Here is a 22663-nt window from a genome sequence, read left to right on the forward strand (position 1 = left end):
TATCGATATTTGTGTAGAAAGTGGTAGAAAGCAACGAAGATGGGTGACGAGGACAGCCTGAACAAACCAAGCGAAAATGTTAGCCAAATGTCGACTGCTTCGGCGACTTCAGTAACTTCCACGGAAGGAGAAAAGGACGTGGAAATGCTGAAGGACGTGACCAAGACGTTCGCATCTCTTCGCAGGAAGTCGAGAGTCGGAAATATGTCCACGATGACGCAAGTTGAAAACTTCAGAGAGAGAATGGTAATTTTCGATAATAACTTTGAAGAAATTAAAAATTATTGAATAATTCGTAGGCTAAAGCAAAAGAAGATAGGACTGCAAGAGTGATGGGTTTGCAGTTGTGGCATAGACATATCTGCGATATGGTAGGAATATTCTTGCACATAGATTCCAATGAAGTGGTAGATGGAGTAGCAGATGATCCAAACTTTGTTAAATCACTGGACAATTTCCTGATCGAAAACGGCACGCAATCAGTCATATTTTTCTATCAAGACGAAGAAGCACCTTCCATTGGTAAAACCTGCTTAATCAACAAACATTTAATTATAATTCGTTATTTCTTTTTAGATACTGGTCGATATTCACCGCAACTTCCTAAAGATACATTGATGAAAAGAGTTACAGTTGGAAATGCATCGTCGAATACATTCAAAGATCGAGCCGTGGTCGCCTACAGAATCTTAAAAGAAAAGGCTATTGATATGAGAAATATAAATGATGTAAGTTAATTCATATGGAATATAAAAAAAATATTGATTTTTTTTTATAATTTAGGAAGTGTTTTTCTGCACTTTGAATGTCAAAGATCATAATGGAAATGTAGTGTCGATGGTGTACGATGTAATAGATAAGATTATTAAACCGAATTTGTTGATGGCCAAAGATTGGGGCGATTTGCCGAAGACGGAAGCCGGGTTGCAAATAAAGAAGGATTTCCTTGGAGATTTTGAGCACTACTGCAACTTTCTCGATAGTAAATTCAATGCAAACAATTCGCAATTTCGTTTTAACTAAAATGTATTCACATTGCAGCAACCAGAATTGATCTTGATGGAATCGTCAAATTTACTTACAACTACGATTTCTACAAATCGACTTTCTCGTCATCCGTGATGATCAAATCGGCCGTCGAGAAAATAGAGGTTGTCCATCAAGTTGAAGCTACAGTTCGATCATGGGCTAAGATCATGGAAAGGGTACGAAATGATGATACTTATTTTACTTTCAAACTTATCTTATCGGTATTCTCGTAGGTGTTGACTCAATTCCAACAGTTGAGACGAGAGGATGAGTTTGTTGGACCTTTGGTGGAAATCGAATATTGGAGAAGGCAGTTGGCCAGGTTCACGAGTATAGTTGATTTCATCAAGTCCGATGTGTGCATGATGCATTTGATGCTCTTGAACCAAGCAAAATCGAAATTTTTAAAGGTTTATTAGATTTATTGAAAGCAACAAATTTAATAATTGGCTATTATAGTTCTGGCAAATTCAAGATAACGCAGTGACTGATGCAAGGAACGAATGCCAGGATAATGTTAAATACTTGTATGCTTTGGAAAGATATTGGGAGCCTCTGTACAGGTGTGATCCTTCTCAGATACCTGATCATCTTCCGGCCCTTTTATACTCGATTCGCATGGTCTTCACCACTTCTCGTTACTACAATAATACAGCTAGTGTAACTGCGATCTTGGTGAAAGTCTCTAACCAAATGATCTCGAGCTGTCGTAAGTTCCTCAATTGTGACGGAGCGAAAACTGTTTGGAATCAGCCTCGAAATGAAGTCATGGACAAGTTTAAGGTATTTGCATTAAACTAATAGAAATTCATAAAATTTTAATATTTGATGTTTAGGTGTGTCTTGATCTGTACTTGAAATATTACCAATGCTTTAAACATATCTTAGCTAAAATGGAAGAAATGGGAGAACCTCCATTCGATTGCTCTGAAATGTACGTTTTTGGTAAATTTGAAACTTTCAAGAAACGCATCGAAAAGGTATTTCTACTATAATCAGTTTAATTCGAACAAAATTTAATTATCTTAATTTTACAGATAATTGATGTGTTTGAGACTACAACTAAGTATTCGGTTTTGCAATCAAGCACAATTGAAGGCATCAACGATTTCGCCACAAAGTTCATCAAGTTTTACATGACCATTTCCGTTAAGAAATATGATGCTTTGAACCATCGATTGGCTACGTTCAACACGGATTATACCGAATTCAAGCAGAACGTCGTGGATACTGAATACGAACTGGAGGAATACGTTGGAACTTGCTTGGAAAATATGACCGATGTCGATAACATCTTGAGACTCCTGAAGCGATTTGAAAAGCTAAACTTGGATTGTCTTCATTTGGATGAGCGCTATTTAGAGGCATTGGAGATATATCAAACGGAAATTGAGGAACTTAGGGACAAGTACAATGAAGATCGACAGACGCCTCCGATTCCCAAAAATATGCCGCCCATAAGTGGAAGAATCATATGGATCAGACAATTTTATAAGCGTATCGAGGAACCAATGGATGTTTTCAAGGAAAAACGAAGAGTGATTAGTTAGAAAATTTATTATTATCAATGTAATATGTATGAGTTTTTAGGTAATGCGACATAGGAAAGCCCAAAAATGCATCCAACTATACAACGCTTTAGCTACAGTTTTCGTTCATTACGAGCAAATCTACCATAACTCCTGGTTCGAAAATCTACATCAAGTATTTAAATTCCACCAAATAATTATTATAAAAAAAAATAATTATTGTTGCTTTAGGTTCGTGGTGGATTGAGCGCACCAATCCTGATGAAACATCCGAAAACCAAAAGGTTCATCGTTAATTTTGATCCTTATATTATAGAAGCTATCAGAGAATCTGAGTACATGTATAAACTAGAATTAGGTAAATTAATGAGTAAATTAATCTATAATTTCAGTAACAAATTTTGATTTCACAGAGGTTCCCGATTCCGGCCAAATTATCGTCTTCTGTCGTGACAAGATCTTAAAGTCTTACGAGATGATGACGGCCTTAATTAAGCGTCACGATTTCATTAGATTGACCATCCCGAAACTGTTCTTTCCGCTCCTTAAGTTGATCCTCATCAAAATGGAAAACATTTTCATGCCAGGTTTTTCCTCGATCACGTGGACTTCGATGAAAATCCCGCAATTCTGCAAAGAAGTCGGCGAGTTCTTGGATTACATAGAAGTTTTCGTGAAAGAAGTATACTAATTAAATATCGATATATAATAAGTATACTCTATACTGGTTTTGTGCATTTAGGCGTCGGATATCAAGGAAGCTAGAATTGATGAAGTTGTTGATGGAATAGCACAATTGATACTTGTTCATTTACCTGCAGATCCTGTACCTCCAGATGAGTTTCTTCGATTGAATCAAGCACATCGTGCAGAAATAGGTCTTGTTTTTAAGTTATTTTAGTAAAAAAAAACAGTAATTGAACTGTATTGTAGTTAAGGAAATCGAATTGAAATCTTCGACTGCGGAAAAGGCCGTTGTAGATTTGATTAACAAGTTCATGGCTTCAATAACTGAGCCCGATCTGCAAAAAGGCAAATTCGATTGGCTCGACCCAGACAGAGTACTTAGACCGGTTGGATCTTCCTCTAAACTGGTGATGTCCGATGAAGACGCGGCTTTCAAAGAGATTGATAGGAACCAAAATTTTGATATCGGCCTAATACACAACGACTGCATAGAAATGTTCGCCTACTTCAATATGAGTATGACCGATGCACTTGTAAAGTGCACCAAAACATCATTGGATCAAATTAAAAAGAGAGCTGCATCAACAAGGTACTTCCATTAGACATGTAAGACTCAAATTTTTCTGAACTCGTTTTTTCAGTTTGGAAGATATGTTGGCCAATAATCCTATAATGAAGACTAACATGGAGCTACATATACCGACAAATATGATCAATCCTGAATTGGACGAGATTCAGAATTTCTTCACTTTGGTGCTGAACAACATCATCGACACGCACACGGAGATAATTCAATGGGGCCAAAGGTACGCCCATAAGAAAAAAACTTTCAATATAGTCGAAGGCGATAAGAACCATACGAGCTCAGGTTACAGTAATTACTATCAAACCGTTTCTGAACACAAGGAAATTGTTCGTTTATTTATGGGACTTCAAGGTGCAATGTATCTCTTAAAACCAGACGTTTTAAAGTTGCTGGAGGTTAGTCAATGTTTCTTTTAAAGTTGAAACGATATAAAATTGATGATGTTTGTATTCATAGAGTTACCTAGCTTATGCCTATCTTTGGGCTGAAGACCGTGAAGACCAAATCAATGAGTTTTGCGAAATGAAGCCCTTGGTGGTTGAAATCGCGGAAAAGTTTAAATCCTACGACGAAAGAGGAAACAAAATAAACGCATTGCCAGAATTTCACAACATCGGAGCTGTGCAAGTGTGCATGGGTTAGACATAATTAGTTAATGCAAAATAATATAATACTTCATGAATTATTTAGAGAACTACAAGCTCGGTCTATTGGTAGAATCGAATGCGTGGAAGCACAATTTGGGAAAGAATTTAGCCATTAGGTATAAAGAAAAGCTCATGGAAATGGTCGATTTCATCAAGGCCCAAGAGAAAATCTTAGCAAAACCCATAAAGGACTTGGATGATTGCCGGTATTTGAAAATATGGTTTCTATCGGTAATATTTTTACTAATTATTATTTAGCTTGGCGATGAGTTGTCTGGAACGTATCAGAGAAAATTTTATCGATATGGACATGGATTTGGTGACGATGGAAGAAGCATACGCAACATTCATACGTTTCAAGATCGACATTTCTAAAGAAGAGGTAGAACGCGTCGACACTTTGCGCTTCAATTTCACCAATATGCTTAACAACGTGAGATTATATTGCTACTGAATAAATTGAAGATAATATTTTAATATTGAATCAGGCTAAAAATGTTCAAGAGCAAATCAACAATGTGCAAGGACCATTGCAAGATGAGCTCACCGAAGGAGTCAAGGATTTCGTCCAGGAGGTAATAGATTTTGATATAGATTACGAAGCAAACGGACCGATGATTCCGGGCTTAAGTGCAAGAGAGGCCAGCGACAAAGTGCTCTTGTTTCAAGCACAATTCGAAGAGCTGTGGCGCAAATTTGAAATGTACAGCAGCGGTGAAAGGTTGTTTGGCCTCGAGGTTCACGACTATCCAATTCTGCACCAGAAGAAAAAAGAATTCAATTTGCTCAACAAACTGTACGGACTATATCTTACAGTTAATAACAGTATAGATGGTTACTTCGACATTCTCTGGGCGGACGTTGATACTGAAGTCATCATGACTGAGTTGCAAGATTTTCAAAATAGGTAACGAATTTTAACATATTTAATGAATTTGAACAATTTACATTTGAAACCCATTCAAGGTGTCGCAAGTTACCAAAAGGTATGAAGGATTGGCCTGCGTTCTTAGAGCTGAAGAAGAAAATTGACGATTTCAACGAAACCTGTCCGTTATTGGAGATGATGGCCAACAAGGCTATGAAAGACAGACATTGGAAGAGAATAGCGACTGTTACCAAGTACAACTTCGATATTGACTCTCCAACGTTTACTCTGAGAAACGTCATGGAAGCGCCATTGCTTAATTTTAAAGACGATGTTGAGGTAAGTCGAAGATAATTTAATTATTTTACAAAATATAAATGGAATTAATTTTCTCCAGGATATTTGCATCAGTGCTGTAAAAGAGAAGGACATTGAAGCAAAGTTGAAGCAAGTTATTGCAGATTGGGCTATAGTAGATTTATCCTTTGCCAATTTCAAAACGCGTGGTGAGCTATTGCTGAAAGGTGCAGAAGCTGGTGATATTATAGCCTTGTTGGAAGATAGCTTAATGATTATGAACTCGCTGTTAAGTAACAGGTATAGATTTAATGCATTATTATATACTGTTATTAATAGCGAGATTAATTTAGGTATAATGCTCCATTCAAAAAGGACATACAAATTTGGGTAAGCAAGTTGGTTAACACATCGGAGATTCTGGAGAAATGGTTGATTGTGCAGAACCTTTGGATATATTTGGAGGCTGTTTTCGTTGGAGGTGACATAGCAAGACAACTTCCAGCTGAAGCTAAGAGATTCAGCGTATATTTATATATAACAAGCAATTGATTACGCGATGAAGAAATTAATTTATTTCTAGGGTATTGATAAATCTTGGGTAAAAATAATGACCAGGGCACGAGAAATCCAAAACGCAGTTGAATGCTGTACCTTCGATGATACCATGATGCAAATACTACCATATCTATTGGAGCAATTAGAAACTTGCCAGAAAAGTTTATCAGGATATCTTGGTATCGAATTCTGCATTAATCCACATATTCTCGAGAAATTTAAATTAGTTTATTTTCGCAGAATCCAAACGCTTGTGCTTCCCAAGGTTCTTCTTCATCTCGGATCCAGTGCTTTTGGAAATCTTGGGCCAAAGCTCAGATCCACAATCAATTCAACCGCACCTCCTCAGTTTATTTGATGCCGTTGCCAAAGTTAAATTTGATAAGAAAAAGTCTGATATGATTTTGGGAATGAGCTCGAACTTGGATGAACGCGTTTCTTTTGAAAAACCTGTAGTATGCACGGGAGGCGTTGAGATTTGGTTGAACAGTCTCTTGTCTACCGTAAAAGACACTGTTAAGAATGTTATAGCTATGCAGTCGCAATGCTTCAAAGATCCCGAATACGATTTCATCAAAGGTTTCGTATTAACGTGCGGACAGGTATTTCAGCAAGCAAATATTATTACGTAATTACTAATATATTATTTTCAATAGGCCGGATTGGTTGGTGTTCAAGTATTATGGACAAAGGAATCGGAGTTCGCAATTAAAAGGGCGAAGGTGGACAAGGTGATCATGAAAAACACTAACAAGAGATTTCTGGACTTGCTCAATTCACTTATCGATTTGACCTCGAAAGATTTGACGGTACTGGAACGCACCAGGTTCGAAACGATGGTCACGATCCACGTGCACCAGAGGGACATTTTTGATGATATTGTCAAGCTCAAAGTTCGTTCGTTGTTGGATTTTGAGTGGCAGAAGCAAGCCAGGTTCTATTACAATGAAGAAAACGACGACGTGTTAGTCAGGATTACTGATGTGATTTTCCTTTACCAAAATGAATACCTTGGTGTTACTGAACGTCTCGCAATCACTCCGCTCACTGACAGATGTTACATTACTCTTGCTCAGGCTATATGTAGGATATATTATTAATTAATATTAAGTTTTAGTTTTATTATGTTTATGTGTTTATTAAATAGGGATGAATATGGGTGGAGCTCCAGCTGGTCCAGCGGGCACTGGCAAAACTGAAACAGTAAAAGATATGGGTCGGACATTGGGAAAGTTGGTCGTTGTCTTCAATTGCTCAGATCAAATGGATTTTCGCGGTTTAGGTCGTATTTTCAAAGTACATCTAATTTAATTAAGGATTACAAAATACTAATATTTATATCTCAAGGGTTTGGCACAATCCGGAACTTGGGGTTGCTTCGATGAGTTTAACAGAATTGAACTTCCCGTGCTTTCCGTAGCGGCGCAACAAATTTACATAGTACTTCAAGCGAGAAAGGAAAGAAAACCTATGTTCATTTTTACGTAATACTCCATGTAACAATTCTTTTAACTTGAAACTAATTAAAATGAACTGTACAGAGATGGTGATAACGTGGCGATGAACATTGAATTCGGTATATTCTTAACGATGAATCCTGGTTATGCGGGGCGTCAGGAGCTTCCTGAGAATTTGAAGATTATGTTCCGATCCGTAGCCATGATGGTACCAGATCGTCAAATCATAATCCGCGTAAAACTTGCTTCCTGTGGTTTCAAAGAGAACGTGGTCCTTTGCAGGAAGTTCTTTACATTATACAAATTGTGCGAAGAGCAACTATCGAAACAAGTCCATTACGATTTTGGCCTGAGAAACATTTTATCAGTGTTGAGGACTCTGGGAGCACAAAGACGTACACATCCAACGGACACTGAGGAAACCATCGTAATGCGAGTGCTTCGAGACATGAATCTGAGCAAGTTAGTCGATGAAGATGAGCCACTATTCCTTTCGCTGATTGAAGATATGTTCCCTGGTATTAAACTGTCTGCACATTCGTGGAAAGATCTTCAAAAGGCTATTAACAATCAATGCGAGGAAATGGGTCTAATCAACTATCCCAGTTGGAATTTGAAAATTTTACAGCTATACGAAACTTCGTTGGTGAGGCACGGATTGATGGTAATGGGACCCACTGGAGCAGGAAAAACTCAATGCATGCATTGTTTAATGCGATCCCAAACGGAAAATGGTTTACCGCATAAAGAAATGAGGATGAATCCAAAGGTATGAATTCTTTAATGTACTCATAAACACTAAATTTTCTTTAATTCAGGCAATAACAGCACCTCAAATGTTTGGTAGATTGGACGTATCCACAAATGATTGGACGGATGGTATTTTCTCGACGCTTTGGAGAAGAACTTGGAAGGTGAAGAAGTCTGATTTTGTTTGGTACTATTATTAATGGATACCTGTAAATATTAATAATTAATCTGAATATGATTATAAGGCTTGTACTTGATGGTCCCGTTGATGCCGTTTGGATTGAAAATTTGAATTCGGTTTTGGACGATAATAAGACTTTAACATTGGCCAACGGAGATCGTATAGTTATGGCTCCAAACTGCAAATTGGTATTCGAACCAGATAATGTAGACAACGCCAGTCCTGCAACCGTGTCTCGAATGGGGATGGTCTTCATGAGCGCTTCAGTCCTTCCTTGGATGCCCATTCTTGATTCGTGGCTTAAGACCAGATCGTTCCAAGAGACCGAGATCTTTAGGCATTTATTTCACAAGATATACAACGATATTCAGAACTTTCTCATCATGCGACTCAAACCGAAAATTATGATCAGAGAGGCTCTCTATATAAGACAGTGCTACGATGTTCTTGAAGGAATTCTCGATACGGAAAATGATATCAGTAATGATTTGTGCGTGTTACTACGTTATTGTTGGTTTAATTTCGTGTGTATTTTATATTTTTAGAGACTGATAGACATTTAGAACATCTCTTTTTATTCTCAGTCATGTGGTCTTTGGGCGCTGCTCTAGAATTAGATGATCGCGTGAAATGGGAAGAGTTTGTACTTACTCATCCGTCTAGAATGAATTGGCCCAAGGTTCAAGAAAGAGAAACTATTTTCGAATACGTTGTGAGCGTTGAGGGGAAATGGGAACATTGGTCTGAACGTGTAGAACAATTCCTATATCCGTCTGATCACGTACTAGAATACGCGAGCATTTTGGTACCTAACGTGGATAACGTGAGGACGGCCTTTTTAATTGAAACTATAGCCAAACAAAACAAAGCTGTATTATTGATAGGTTAATTAATAGCTTTGTTTATATCCTCTTGCAAATCTATATTTTTAATTTTAGGTGAACAGGGAACTGCTAAAACAGTGATGATCAAAGGATTTACAGCCGGTTTCGACCCGGAATTTAAATTATGCAAGATGTTTAATTTCTCATCGGCCACTACACCCAACATGGTTCAGGTATGAACGCTAGTAATTTTAATATTGTTCATGTATTAAGTCATTGATTTGCATAGCGCATCATTGAATCGTACGTGGATAAACGTGTTGGAACAACGTATGGTCCACCAACTGGTAAAACCTTGACGATCTTCATCGACGATATCAATATGCCAGTCATTAATGCGTGGGGAGATCAAGTTACAAATGAAATTGTACGTCAACTTATGGAAGGAGGAGGTTTCTACAGTCTTGATAAACCTGGAGACTTCTCTGCAATTATGGACGTACTTTTCCTGGCCGCGATGATCCATCCGGGTGGTGGTCGAAACGATATACCTCATCGGCTAAAAAGACACTTCTGCATCTTCAATTGTACATTGCCAAGCAAAAACTCCATGGATCAGATTTTCAATAATATTGGCGAAGGGTATTTCTGCATAGAACGTTTCAACGAAACTATTGTGGAATTCCTGCCGCGCTTAATCCCATTAACTAGAAATGTCTGGCAACAAACTAAGACCAAAATGTTGCCTACACCTGCTAAATTCCACTACGTATTCAATCTGCGAGATTTGTCTCGAATTTGGCAAGGAATACTAACTATTGAAGGGGAAGATTGTAAGAATCTTGTATCCCTGTTGAAGTTATGGCAACACGAATGTACTCGTGTTATAGCCGATCGGTAAACATTAATCATTTTTAATCATTGTATATCTATTTGATTATATTTTTGTATAGATTTACAAACGAACAGGACAGAGAATGGTTCTTGATGAATATGAAACGGCAAGCGTCTATTGAACTTGAAGATATATTTGATAAGCATTACAATGATGATGAGTGTTACTTTGTGGACTTCTTGAAGGAGCCACCGGAGGCGACCGGCGATGAACCTGAGGATTTCAGTTTTGAACCACCAAAAATCTACGAGGAGGTTCCCAGCTTCGACTTCCTGAAGGAAAAATTGTTCTTCTATGAGGGACAATACAATGAGACAGTTAGAGGTGGTCAAATGGATATGGTATTCTTCCATGATGCGATGGTGCATTTGATGATTATTTCTCGAATTGTAAGGACGCCGAGAGGCAATGCTCTACTAGTAGGCGTGGGAGGTTCCGGAAAACAGAGTTTAACAAGACTTGCTTCTTTCATCGCCGGTTACAAGAACTATCAAATCCAATTGACCAGATCTTATAACGTCAATAACCTTATGGATGATATGAAATATTTATACCGAGTCGCGGGTTTCGAAGGACAGGGAATAGCGTTCATATTTACCGACAACGAAATCAAGGACGAAAACTTTTTGGAATCCATCAACAATGTGCTCAGCTCCGGAGAGATAGCCAATTTATTTGCAAAGGATGAATTGGATGAGATTCAAACAGATCTAATACCAGTGATGAAAAAGGTCCATCCGAAGAGACCCCCTAGCAATGACAATCTTTATGATTTCTTTATCAACAGGGCAAGAAACAATCTTCACGTAGTTCTATGCTTTTCACCGGTAATTATTAGCATTAAATATGATAATCCGATGTGATTCGATGTTTTCTAGGTGGGCGAGAAATTTAGAACACGTGCCATGAAATTCCCGGGTCTCATATCCGGTTGCACCATGGACTGGTTCTCTAAATGGCCTATGGACGCACTAATTGAAGTATCGCAGCACTTCCTGAAGGATTTTGAAATTATATGCACATCGGAAACCAAGCAAGAACTGATTTACATGACTGCAGAAATACAGGACGGTGTTGCGGAGACCTGCACCAACTATTACGATAGATTCAGAAGGCAAACATACGTTACGCCGAAAACTTTCCTGAGCTTTTTAAGCAATTACAAGGTCCTATACGAAGAGAAACTGGAAGCTATAAATGTTCTAGCTATGAGAATGAAAACTGGACTGACAAAATTGATAGAGGCTGCTAGTAGTGTCAATATACTGAAGCAGGAGTTAGTAGTTAAGAACAAAGAAATTGCCAAAGCGGGAGCAGAAGCATCAGTCGTGCTAGTTGCTGTCCAGGAATCACAGAAGATTGCGAAAAAGTTGAGCGACGATGCTGAAATATTCACAGCTAAGGCAAAAGTTATAGTAGATGCTATTGCTGTTGATAAACAAGATGCTTCTAATAGACTGAAAGCTGCAGAACCGGCATTGGAAGCAGCCGAACAAGCTCTAAAGGTATTGAAAATCAAATAAGTATTATGATATACTCGGGTGCTCTTCAATAGCTTTGATCTAATTCAAAAATCTTTCTTTTTAGACAATCAAAGCTGCTGATATAGCTACAGTCAGAAAATTGGGCAAACCGCCGTTTCTCATTATGGTCATTATGGATGCTGTACTATTATATTTTAAAAGAAGACTGGAACCAACACAATATGATGCTGAGAAAAAATTCCTTGTCACTTCTTGGAGCGAGTCACTAAAAGTAATGGCGGATACGAAATTTCTTAGTAAACTGCAAGATTATCCGAAGGACACGATAAATTCAGAAATGCTGGACCTCCTCGTACCTTACTTTGATTTTCCTCAGTATACTTATGAAGCAGCAAAAACAGCTTGCGGTAACGTTGCTGGTCTTATTTCTTGGACCGTAGCGATGGCCTCGTTTTACGAAGTCAACAAAGAGGTATTGCCGCTGAAAGCCAATTTAGCACGACAACAAGTGAAGTTAGACAAGGCTCAATCTGAACTGGATTATGCGTTGAAAACTTTGGAGGAAACTGTAGCCGAAGGTCTGGCAATTAAAATGAGATACGATAAGGCGCTGAGCTTCAAGAAAGAAGTGGAGGATGACTATAGCAAGTGCAGGGCGAAAATGGATGCAGCAACTGCTTTGATCGAAGGTTTAAGTGGTGAAAAAGTAAGATGGACAGAACAATCTGCTCAGTTTAAAGCAGAAACGGAACGTCTCGTTGGTGATGTGATTGTCCTGACGGCATTTTTAAACTATACAGGACCATTCAATCAGGAGTTTCGCGTAAACATGCAAACCGAATGGGCTGATCGACTGCTCGAAAAAAAAATTCCATTATCTTCAAATATCAGCGTTACGGATAGTTTGACGGACACCGCAACCGTAGCTATGACGAAGATACATCAATCTACTATATTCTATTCTGTTCTCTGTTTAGGTTGGTGAATGGAATTTGCAAGGATTGCCTACCGATGAACTATCAATTCAGAATGGTATAATCGTTACGAAAGCTTCCAGGTATCCACTTCTGATAGATCCACAAAGTCAAGGGAAGGCGTGGATACGAAATAAAGAAAAGGACAACAGTTTAATTGTAACAGCGCTGTCACATAAATACTTTAGGAATCACATCGAGGATGCCATCTCGTTGGGAATGCCGATGCTTATTGAAGACGTTGGCGAAGAATTGGATCCGGTGTTGGATAACGTGCTGGAGAAGAATCATATCAAAATTGGTACCACTTATAAAGTAAAAGTAGGGGACAAAGAAGTGGATTACATGAAGGATTTCCGCATGTACATCACAACAAAATTGGCAAATCCTTCTTATACTCCGGAAATCTTTGCAAGAACATCAGTTATCGATTTTACCGTTACCATGAAGGGTTTGGAGGATCAGCTCTTGGGACGCGTAATCTTGAGTGAAAAGAGGGAGCTGGAATCGGAGAGGACAAACTTGATTAAAGATGTAACTGCAAACAAGAGGAAGATTTTAGAGTTGGAACAGAATCTGCTGTACAAATTGACGACGACCCAAGGATCACTCGTAGATGATGAGTCTGTTATCGGTGTCCTGAACGTAACCAAATCCACTGCCACCGAAGTTAGAGAAAAAATCGATATTGCGAGAGACACAGAAATCAAGATCAACGCAGCTCGTGAAGAATTTCGACCGATTGCAACACGCGGTAGCGTCTTGTATTTTTTAATCACATCAATGGCAATGGTGAATTGCATGTACCAGACATCTCTCGTTCAATTTTTAGAGAGATTCGACTTATCCATGTTAAAATCCGAGAAGAGTCCCATACAATCTAAGTATTATACTTTACGCTTTTATTTCACACCTAAAGAAAATACAATTATTTGTATATTATTTGCAGGAGAATTAATTTCATAATTGATTATTTGACATACGAGATTTTTAAGTATAAATCTCGTGGTCTATACGAGGTTGACAAATACATGTTCGTTCTTATGATGTGTTTGAGGATCGATTTGCAGAGGAACCACATAACTCACGAGGAATTTCAGAATTTCATCAAGGGTGGAGCAGCTCTAGATTTGAACTCTTGTCCACCGAAACCATCCAAATGGATCACGGATCTGGCCTGGCTAAATCTGGTGGAATTATCGAATCTTCGACATTTCCAATACATAGTCACTCAGATCACCAATAACGAGAAAGTTTGGAAGGTGTGGTTCGATAAGGATGCTCCCGAAGAAGCATCTATACCTGATGGTTATAATGCTCTCGACACCTTCCGAAGACTATTGCTCATCAGGTATATTTTATTGATATGTATATTTTATGTATGTATGAATAAGCATTTTTTGTTTTCGACAGATCAATGTGTCCGGATAGAACTTTAACTCAGAGCAGAAAATATATTGGTGCCTCGATGGGGCAGAGATTTGCAGAACCGGTAATTCTTAATATGGAGACCATGTTGTCGGAGTCAAGACCATTGACTCCAATGATTTGCTTCTTGAGCACCGGATCCGATCCAACTCCTTATATTGAGCAACTTGCTAAAAGAGTTGAGAATAAAGTCAAATCAATGTCCATGGGCCAAGGACAAGAAGTGCACGCTAGAAAACTACTGCTAAACGCTATGACCGATGTAAGAAGCACACCGTATTTTTCGGACCCATTGAATGATGGTGGACTATGTTATTAATAATAATGTTGCAGGGATTTTGGGCTCTATTGCAAAATTGCCATTTGGGTCTCGATTATATGGAAGAGGTATTGTTGCAACTGCTCGAATTGGAACGTAATCAAGGCGAAGGGATGCATGCTAATTTTAGATTATGGATAACCACGGAAGTTCATCCTAGTTTTCCCATAGGTTTACTGCAGTTGTGTATCAAATTTACCAATGAACCACCATCAGGTTTGTATTAATGTACATGAGATACAGAAATGTAATTAAATTTTATTGGTTCATAGGTATTAGGGCTGGTGTATTAAGGACATACACTTCGATGAATCAAGACATGTTGGATTATTCAGATCAACCTCAGTACATTCCATTGGTATACGCAATATCCTATTTACATACCATAGTTCAAGAGCGGCGTAAATTCGGACCTCTTGGTTGGAATATACCATACGAATTTAATTCAGCAGATCACTTGGCCAGCTGTATGTTCGTACAAAATCATCTTGAAGATCTAGATCCCAAACGTGGTCTCAGTTGGAGCACAATCAGGTGATTATAAAAATTAAAATAATATTTAATTATTTGCTTGTAATTATATAATACATTCGAACATATGATGCAGATACATGTTGGGCGAAGTTCAGTATGGCGGTAGAGTCACAGATGATTACGATAAGAGGTTGTTGAACACATTCGCGAAGGTCTGGTTCAGCGAGAAAATGTTTGCTGATGACTTCAATTTTTACAAAGGCTACAAAATATTAAAATTCAAGCAAGTTACTGAATACATGGAAGCAATAGCTTTGTTCGCCACTATAGATCCTCCGCAGGCTTACGGTTTACATCCCAACGCTGATATAACGTATATAATTTGAAATTATACATAATTCCTTGATAATTACCATTTAAATATCTTTAAAGCTATCAAACGAATAGTACTTCAACTATGCTGTATACAATACTTTCAATCCAACCAAAGGAATCTGGTGGGGGTGGTGGTGAAACTCGAGAAGGAAATGTGGCGCGCCAAGCACAAGAAATGTTATCTAAGATGCCGCTAGATTACGATCCATTTGAAACTAAAGAAAGGTACATTTTAACTTTAAAACGTATGCAAATTCGAATTTTATAATTGCTTGTGTTTATAGATTAAAAGCTATGGGTTTGCTCAATTCGTTGAATATTTTCCTGAGGCAAGAAATTGACAGAATGGTTATTGTCATTAAATTGGTTAGGACCACTTTAAGAGATCTTTTGCTTGCCATAGAGGGAACTATAATTATGAATGAAGTAATGGGATTAATATTTCGATGTATTATTTGAATATTTTTTTAAACATTCTTTGTAGGCTTTGAGGGATGCCCTCGATAATATCTACGATGCTTTGGTGCCAACAATTTGGAGGAAAGGGTCATGGGCTTCGAGCAGCTTGGGTTTCTGGTATACCGAATTCATTGAGCGCGATTTGCAATTCAAAACGTGGTGCTTCAGTGGACGACCTCCTTCATTTTGGATGACTGGATTTTTCAATCCGCAAGGTTTGCTTTCGTTTCTGATATTATTATAAGAAAAATAACTATTGAAATAATGAAAACTCTAGGGTTCCTGACTGCTATGAGACAGGAGGTGGCCAGGGCCCACAAGGGTTGGGCATTGGATCAAGTGACTTTGCACAATGAGGTCACGAAAAGCATCAGGGAAGAGATTAAAGTGCCTCCACCGGTATACGAATAACAATAAATCAATACATTTGTTTAGACGAGACATCACTGAACTAACATAAATGCATTGCAGGAAGGGGTGTTCGTGTACGGATTGTTTTTGGACGGAGCTGGATGGGATCGAAGACATTCCCGACTCACAGAGTCTATAAATAAGGTGCTTTACACCCTCATCCCCGTGGTGCACATCTATGCAATTTTCTCCACCGCCCCCAAAGATCCCAAGTTATATACCGTAAGATGAAAGCCAAATTGCTCAACTATGGCATCACCATAAATCTATTCTTATTTACAGTGTCCCGTCTACAAAAAATCCAATAGGACTGATTTGAATTATATAACGCCGTTGTGGCTATGCTCGGCGAAACCGCCGGAGCACTGGATTTTGAGAGGTGTTGCTTTATTGTGTGACATCATGTAATTCGAGAATGTTTCAATAAATTTTATTTTAATTTTGTTAATAATTCAATGATTCGACATTTCAATTCATAGAGCATTTAAAATATAATATTTCTCTATTGTCGTTCGATTAATACTTTCTGAAATCGTATTTTTTAAGGCACTATTTCTGAAACCTAAGGACCACTGAAAAAGATATATTTATCCTTCTTTCATTATTTAAAAAATAACAGTAAAGTTATGCAACTTAGTTCCCACTATTATCTACATTCGCTAAAATTGTAGGTATAGTTTTGTTGAGCCACTCTGTATATTCGTCGGACATTTAAAAATCGAACGTCTGTTCTGTGAAAAGAGTGGGGACTGTTTCGATTCGATCCATTCATTCGTTGTTGCATTCTGCACTGATAATCAGGTGCTGTCTATCTGTCAAGAGCATTATTTGCAAATCATCGTCAAGATTTCGTCGTCACAGCAGGAAAACTCTTCGTCGACCACCATGGTTTGGCTACCCCTAGAATCCAATCCAGATGTAAGTAAATCTGCCGTTTACCAACCGCAAATTTGCTGAAATTCTCTTAATTTCTAGGTTATGAACAAAGTAAGCAATCACAGATATAATATATCAATGCTACATATCCATTTCGAAGCCACAGTAATTGATGAACCCAATGAAATGAGCATTAGTAGATATATAGATTGAAATATCAATGCATTTCACTAGCTGACAATATAATTTGTTTGTTATTGATTGATTTTAGTTCTTGGAAAAGATGGGTGTTTCATCAGCCTGGAAACTTATAGATGTGTTTGGCTTGGATTCAGAGGCTTTGGCCTGGGTGCCCAGACCTGTGCTATCTGTAATTTTACTGTTCCCATGCAGTGAGAAGGTGCCACTCTGACTGACAAATACCATAGAATCAATTATTGATTAATCTATTGTTACAGTACTATGAGTATTCTCTTATTCAGCAGAAGGAAATTGAGCAGAAGGGTCAAGAGGTGTCTCCTGATATTTTCTATATGAAGCAATTGATTTCCAATGCTTGTGGCACTATTGCACTTATCCATAGCATTGGAAACAACATTGATAGGTAATGCATATTTAATTTCTATATGAAATGCGAATTTGCTTACTGACTACTCCTGTATGTTTAGATTGGATATAAGCAATGATATTGTTAAATCATTGTTTGCTGACGCAAAGAATTTGTCTCCCATTGAAAGGGGAAATTTACTACAAACTGCTGCCGTTGGTCGCGATGCTTTGCATATCGCCAACATGCATCAGGAGTTAGCCAAAGAAGGTCAAACCGAAGTAATAATCAATTTAACATTATATTTATTATTAGATATTAATTATCTTTAACGCTCCAGTTGAATCCCAATGAGCAAGTGAATCATCACTTCGTGACTTTCGTTCACAAGGACGGTGTTCTGTATGAACTGGATGGAAGAAAAGAGTTTCCTATCAATCATGGGGCCACAACTCCTGATACTCTCTTAGAGGTTTTAACTATATCCAATGATTTTTTATTTGCTATTCCTAATGCAATTATTTTGTAGGATGCCGCCAAGGTGTGCAAAGACTACATCCAAAGGGAATCCGACGACGTCAACTTCACGGTGATGGCGTTGACCGCAGCCGAATCTTAAGTTCGTTCATCAATACCAAAAGCACTGCTTCCTTGGTGTGCCATCTACTATAAAAATTTTGCTTCAGGAGGAAATCTTCGAGAAACGGGCACTCGCATTTCTAGATTTTGTTGAAAATTTTCGTTCATTCTTCGTACGGCTTCGCTGACCTACAGCCTAAAGGAGTTGATGATTCATCTAATTCATTAATGATTTTTTATATAAATATATTTATTAAATAGCAGATGCACGTGCATTCGAATTATTTTTACTTGTTTATGTTCATAAATACATGATTATATACTTTGATAATAAATATATTATAACTGAATAAACTATACTATTTTCATTTGCTTTATCTTTATCTACTAAACAATATTTCAATAGAAATCATCATTAGTTCAATGATACAAGTTTTCTTAAATCTTATTAAAGATCATTCAAATCCTGTTAGAAAATGTTAATTTCCTGCAACCACTGAAATAGCTGACGTTATGTAACCAACAAAAAGGCAGGTGTTATTCATTTGTTAATCTTAGTGCTAGCATTTGAGATAATACAGTAGAATTGAAATAAACAATAGTAAACATGGGGATCCAGAAAATGCAGATAAAAAGGCCGGCCGGCGTATCCACATCAATGTGACCTTGCCCCTTCCAAATTGACCTCGATGCGTCTATATATAAAGGTACCTACGTATAAAATGATGTTCAGTCCGAAGCAGTTATTGCTAAACGCGGTCGTTCGTCTCACTCAAAAAGTAAAACCCGTAAGTAGACTAAAACAAAATAATTATTAACTAAAAGCGCTTCAACATTCCTTCAATTCAATTATCCTAATTTGATTTACAACTATGATTTACAGTACTTGAATTGCCTGTTTAATTATTAATAATAAACTATTCCCATTATCGTGGGAACGCTAAAGTCACGCGATCAATTACATCCAAATATACTTAACTATAGTTAACCCAAAACGATTAAAAAAATATATATTGGAATTATTATCTTTTCATAATTTGTAATTATTTAATTTGTTTTCGTATACAAGAATCGCCTGTCATTATTTAATCTGCGTTGATGTTGCAATTGGTTTAAGAGGCAATGAACTGCAAGACGCGTTCGCTTCTGCCTTCGATTCCCAGAACGTCGCGCTGGCAAAATTCTCATCTACGAATCAACAGAATATATACCCTCACTGACCCTCACTCGTACGTGACAAAGCGAAAAGATGAATTCCGACACGGACTGAAAATTTTAAGAGAAAAAAGATGAATCTTATCAATTTGTAAAAATATTAGAATACATAAAAAAAATAAGGAAGATAAGAAACTTATGACAACAATATTTGCTCTAACTCTTGAAATTGTGTATGCATTAATGAAGGAAACGTTCTCGAATCAATTGTGTATACCCACTCACCTAGTTTTGATATCTAATCTTAAATAGATAAACATTGTTGTTAATAGTTCACTTTAAGTCAATACACGTTCATTTTGCTAATAAAAGTAATGATTTATTTTATTACTTTTTCTCATTTATCACATGCAACGATTGTTTCTGTTCATTGCTTCAAAAATCTAATTAAAAAGAAACAACATAATTGGCACATATTTTAGTAGTACTAAAGATTATCAAATCCTACAACTAATCATATACATTTTCTATAAAAAGTGGCAAAATTTTCTTTAAAATAATGAAACTAAATTGATAGAATCTTATATTTCTAAAGATTTTCAAATCATTACCGCATAGTTACGTTTATAAAATCTCTAAAAAAAAAGTTCAATTTTTGTGTACATATTAATAGAGAGTAAGAAATTGTTCAATAATTGTTGAAAAGCACAATACATCATTGAAGTAATAAATTGGTAAAATAATCTATTTTAGTTGTACTAAACCGTATATTTTCTTTAAAGAATTATAATTTTTGTACTTAATAGTGAGTAAGAAATTGTTCCCAAAAGATAAAATAGAACCTTGAATTTAATGACTGGTTAAGAGAAAAACCTAATAAATAAAGACTACTATAAATTGTAGTCTATAATTCAAAATCTAAAAATAGAATAAAGTGGAATAATTATACAATAAGAGTTTCCAGAATGTTAATTATCTAATTATTATTGGAACTAAACAAATATATCTTTATTAGTACTGTTGTGTCCAACCGTTATTATTGTAATTGTTATTATTAGTATAGTTTATTAACGAACTAGAGACATCCAAAGTGTCTCTTATTCGCATTATTATATAATCATTGGCATAAAGGAATCTCTACCGTGATTCCAATTCGATACACTTTAATATAAACAAAGGGGACCAAGCGTTAACATTCCCATTGATACTCCTATACCTTTATACAGAATTCAAGTCATTATTATAAACACATAATGATCATTACATGTACAGTCGTAATCGATCATCTTTTTCCTATAAACAAATGCATAGGAATTTGTCCCGGTCTTATAATAAACAAAACCACCGAGGCCGATCCCCGTAGGAACGCTTAGTCATCAATATAATCAAACACTACTCCCGATCACAATTCCCACCCCGTATTAATAAGAATTAACTATGGAAGTAGAATAACTATTTAGAATTAGTCTCAGTAAACCCTTCAGACTGATAGAGTCTTAGTCAATCTTTTAATGTACCTTCATTGTCTTGGAAAGGACCCCAAGAGTACCAATTATTATAATAAACTTGTTGTAAACCAAACGAACTACTTAATTCCTACAACAGAGACTCCACAACAACAACACCAGACAATATTCCACTGTGTCCAGAATTCCATCCTTGGGACACGACAGTACAATATAACAATTTTGTCAAAATGTTATAAAAAAAATTGTACTTTTATTTTTGTAAACATGTTATATAAATAACAAATAGAGTTTCCAACTATTTGGAAATGTGTTACCACATAAACATGCATTGAAATACAATACAAGTACGATACAATAACAGCGTGAATCACACAAGCTTAGTCAGCGTGTAATTGAATCTAACTTAAATTATCTAAGCAACAATTGTGATACCGCAATTTGTTTCGCTTTAAGTCACACCAATGGTAAACAAATCGTTCCAATTGCATTAATTACAAGTAATGTCTTCGATGATCTGTCTGTTCCATCATCGTTATTTAAATGCGTTTCGTTTAAGTTTTCTTAACGAATGAGAATTATTATTTGTAATTGGACACGAATGAAATATGAGTGAATAGAGGAGAGAAGGCTGCGTCCGAAACATAAAATAAATGAAATGAAAATGTCAGATGAAGGAGTGGCAGATGATGTTTATGATGGGTACACGATTAAGAGGAACCACAAAACCACGAACATCTTCTCGTTGGAGGGTTGTGAACGCATCAGGATTGGCTACGAATGGTCGTTTAAATAATTTGTTTGCAAATTGCAGAGGCATCCGGTATGGCTCCAGTCTACAAATTAACTTACTTCCCGGTCAAGGCTTTGGCCGAGCCGACTAGATTCTTGCTGAAGTACGGTGGATTGGAATTCGAAGATGAGCGTTTCGAGCGCGAGCAATGGCCACAAATCAAACCAAGTGAGTTATACAGATTCCAAATTATCAATTGATTTCATTACTAATTAATGTTTTTGTATTGCAGCTATGCCTTTCGGTCAAGTCCCAGTGCTGAGCGCCAAGGGAAAGCAGTACCACCAAAGCATCGCCATGGCCCGTTTCTTCGCCAAGCAAGTGAAACTTGTTGGTAGCGACGAGTGGGAGGATCTGGAAATCGACTCGATGGTCGACACTGTCAACGATTTGAGACAGAGTACGTTTCCTACTAACAATTAATACAATTGATTATAATTTTTTTGTTTGATCTTTGCAGAAATCGCTGTTTACTCCTACGAGCAAGATGCCGCCATCAAGGAGAGCCGCAAAGGTCCGCTGATGAACGAAACCCTTCCATACTACTTGGAGCGTTTGGACAAGATCGCCAAGGAAAACAACGGTCATTTAGCTTGCGGAAAAGTACTACACACTACTAATGAAATATTTAAGTTACTAATCATATAATAATTTCCAGTTGACTTGGGCTGACTTTTACTTCGTGGCCCTTTTGGATTATCTCAACTACATGACCGAGTCCGATTTGACAGCCAAATACGAGAACTTGGAAGCCGTCAAGAACAACGTGCTTTCCATCCCGGCCATCAAGGAGTGGGTCGAGACTCGCCCCAAGTCCGATCTGTAATTTTCTGCTTTCCAACTACGAAACGTCTACTTTTAATATTATTTTTTTATATGTATTTCGTTCTGCTATTCATTTTAATGATGTCTATTTACATTTAGAAAATGTATCGTCTGCGCTATAATAAACTATATTAGTAATAATTCTACTTTTTTTTTATTATTATATAAAAACCTTAAAATTACTATTTGC

At 37.0% G+C, this 22663-nt stretch overlaps 3 protein-coding genes across 4 annotated transcripts; all 3 read left to right on the forward strand.

Annotated features, from left to right (window-relative positions):
- The first annotated feature begins 39 nt into the window (after positions 1-39).
- LOC108561634 (dynein heavy chain 8, axonemal) lies at positions 40-16640 on the forward strand. The gene is made up of 48 exons (XM_017919662.1): positions 40-246; positions 300-522; positions 577-728; positions 784-982; positions 1042-1205; positions 1263-1439; positions 1489-1812; positions 1866-2009; positions 2067-2567; positions 2620-2733; positions 2790-2916; positions 2972-3240; positions 3301-3436; positions 3492-3834; positions 3887-4226; positions 4288-4468; positions 4522-4684; positions 4737-4911; positions 4967-5385; positions 5445-5685; positions 5744-5943; positions 5997-6168; positions 6227-6380; positions 6442-6803; positions 6858-7284; positions 7349-7497; positions 7549-7685; positions 7743-8427; positions 8477-8595; positions 8654-9069; positions 9135-9473; positions 9528-9646; positions 9703-10310; positions 10367-11135; positions 11187-11813; positions 11896-12714; positions 12770-13650; positions 13716-14117; positions 14180-14456; positions 14528-14729; positions 14786-15047; positions 15121-15360; positions 15420-15587; positions 15647-15788; positions 15847-16036; positions 16099-16220; positions 16293-16454; positions 16515-16640. Exons 1-48 carry the CDS (start codon positions 40-42, stop codon positions 16638-16640), a joined length of 13875 nt encoding a protein of 4624 aa, XP_017775151.1.
- Positions 16641-16958: 318 nt separating this feature from the next.
- LOC108561640 (ubiquitin carboxyl-terminal hydrolase) lies at positions 16959-18525 on the forward strand. Of its 2 annotated transcripts, XM_017919669.1 has the most exons (8): positions 16959-17150; positions 17208-17219; positions 17380-17508; positions 17567-17712; positions 17777-17936; positions 17996-18127; positions 18185-18274; positions 18342-18525. In XM_017919669.1, the coding sequence occupies exons 1-7, from the start codon at positions 17118-17120 to the stop codon at positions 18272-18274; spliced, it is 702 nt and encodes a 233-aa protein (XP_017775158.1). In that variant the 5' UTR covers positions 16959-17117; the 3' UTR covers positions 18342-18525. The 2 variants fall into 2 exon arrangements, with proteins under 2 accessions (XP_017775158.1, XP_017775157.1); XM_017919668.1 differs by having other exon boundaries at positions 16963-17150; positions 18185-18375.
- Positions 18526-18929: 404 nt separating this feature from the next.
- Positions 18930-22611, forward strand: LOC108561650 (glutathione S-transferase). The gene is made up of 5 exons (XM_017919683.1): positions 18930-19022; positions 21670-21816; positions 21881-22048; positions 22109-22251; positions 22307-22611. Exons 2-5 carry the CDS (start codon positions 21681-21683, stop codon positions 22472-22474), a joined length of 615 nt encoding a protein of 204 aa, XP_017775172.1. The 5' UTR covers positions 18930-19022; positions 21670-21680; the 3' UTR covers positions 22475-22611.
- The last annotated feature ends 52 nt before the right edge of the window (positions 22612-22663 follow it).

This window comes from Nicrophorus vespilloides, unplaced genomic scaffold, assembly GCF_001412225.1.
Source record: "Nicrophorus vespilloides isolate i.1.1-1 unplaced genomic scaffold, Nicve_v1.0, whole genome shotgun sequence".
NCBI lineage: Eukaryota > Metazoa > Arthropoda > Insecta > Coleoptera > Silphidae > Nicrophorus > Nicrophorus vespilloides.

Excerpts from the sequence above, each read along its gene's own strand:
- LOC108561634 (XM_017919662.1), top strand. The coding sequence starts at position 40 with ATGGGTGACGAGGACAGCCTGAACAAACCAAGCGAAAATGTTAGCCAA. Across the intron at positions 729-783 it reads ATATGAGAAATATAAATGAT|GAAGTGTTTTTCTGCACTTT; the intron begins GTAAGTTAATTC and ends TTTATAATTTAG. Across the intron at positions 9,070-9,134 it reads CGATACGGAAAATGATATCA|AGACTGATAGACATTTAGAA; the intron begins GTAATGATTTGT and ends TTATATTTTTAG.
- LOC108561640 (XM_017919669.1), top strand. The coding sequence starts at position 17,118 with ATGGTTTGGCTACCCCTAGAATCCAATCCAGAT. Across the intron at positions 17,713-17,776 it reads ATTGGAAACAACATTGATAG|ATTGGATATAAGCAATGATA; the intron begins GTAATGCATATT and ends CTGTATGTTTAG. Across the intron at positions 18,128-18,184 it reads CTCCTGATACTCTCTTAGAG|GATGCCGCCAAGGTGTGCAA; the intron begins GTTTTAACTATA and ends ATTATTTTGTAG.
- LOC108561650 (XM_017919683.1), top strand. The coding sequence starts at position 21,681 with ATGGCTCCAGTCTACAAATTAACTTACTTCCCGGTCAAGGCTTTGGCC. Across the intron at positions 21,817-21,880 it reads ATGGCCACAAATCAAACCAA|CTATGCCTTTCGGTCAAGTC; the intron begins GTGAGTTATACA and ends TTTGTATTGCAG. Across the intron at positions 22,049-22,108 it reads TGTCAACGATTTGAGACAGA|AAATCGCTGTTTACTCCTAC; the intron begins GTACGTTTCCTA and ends TGATCTTTGCAG.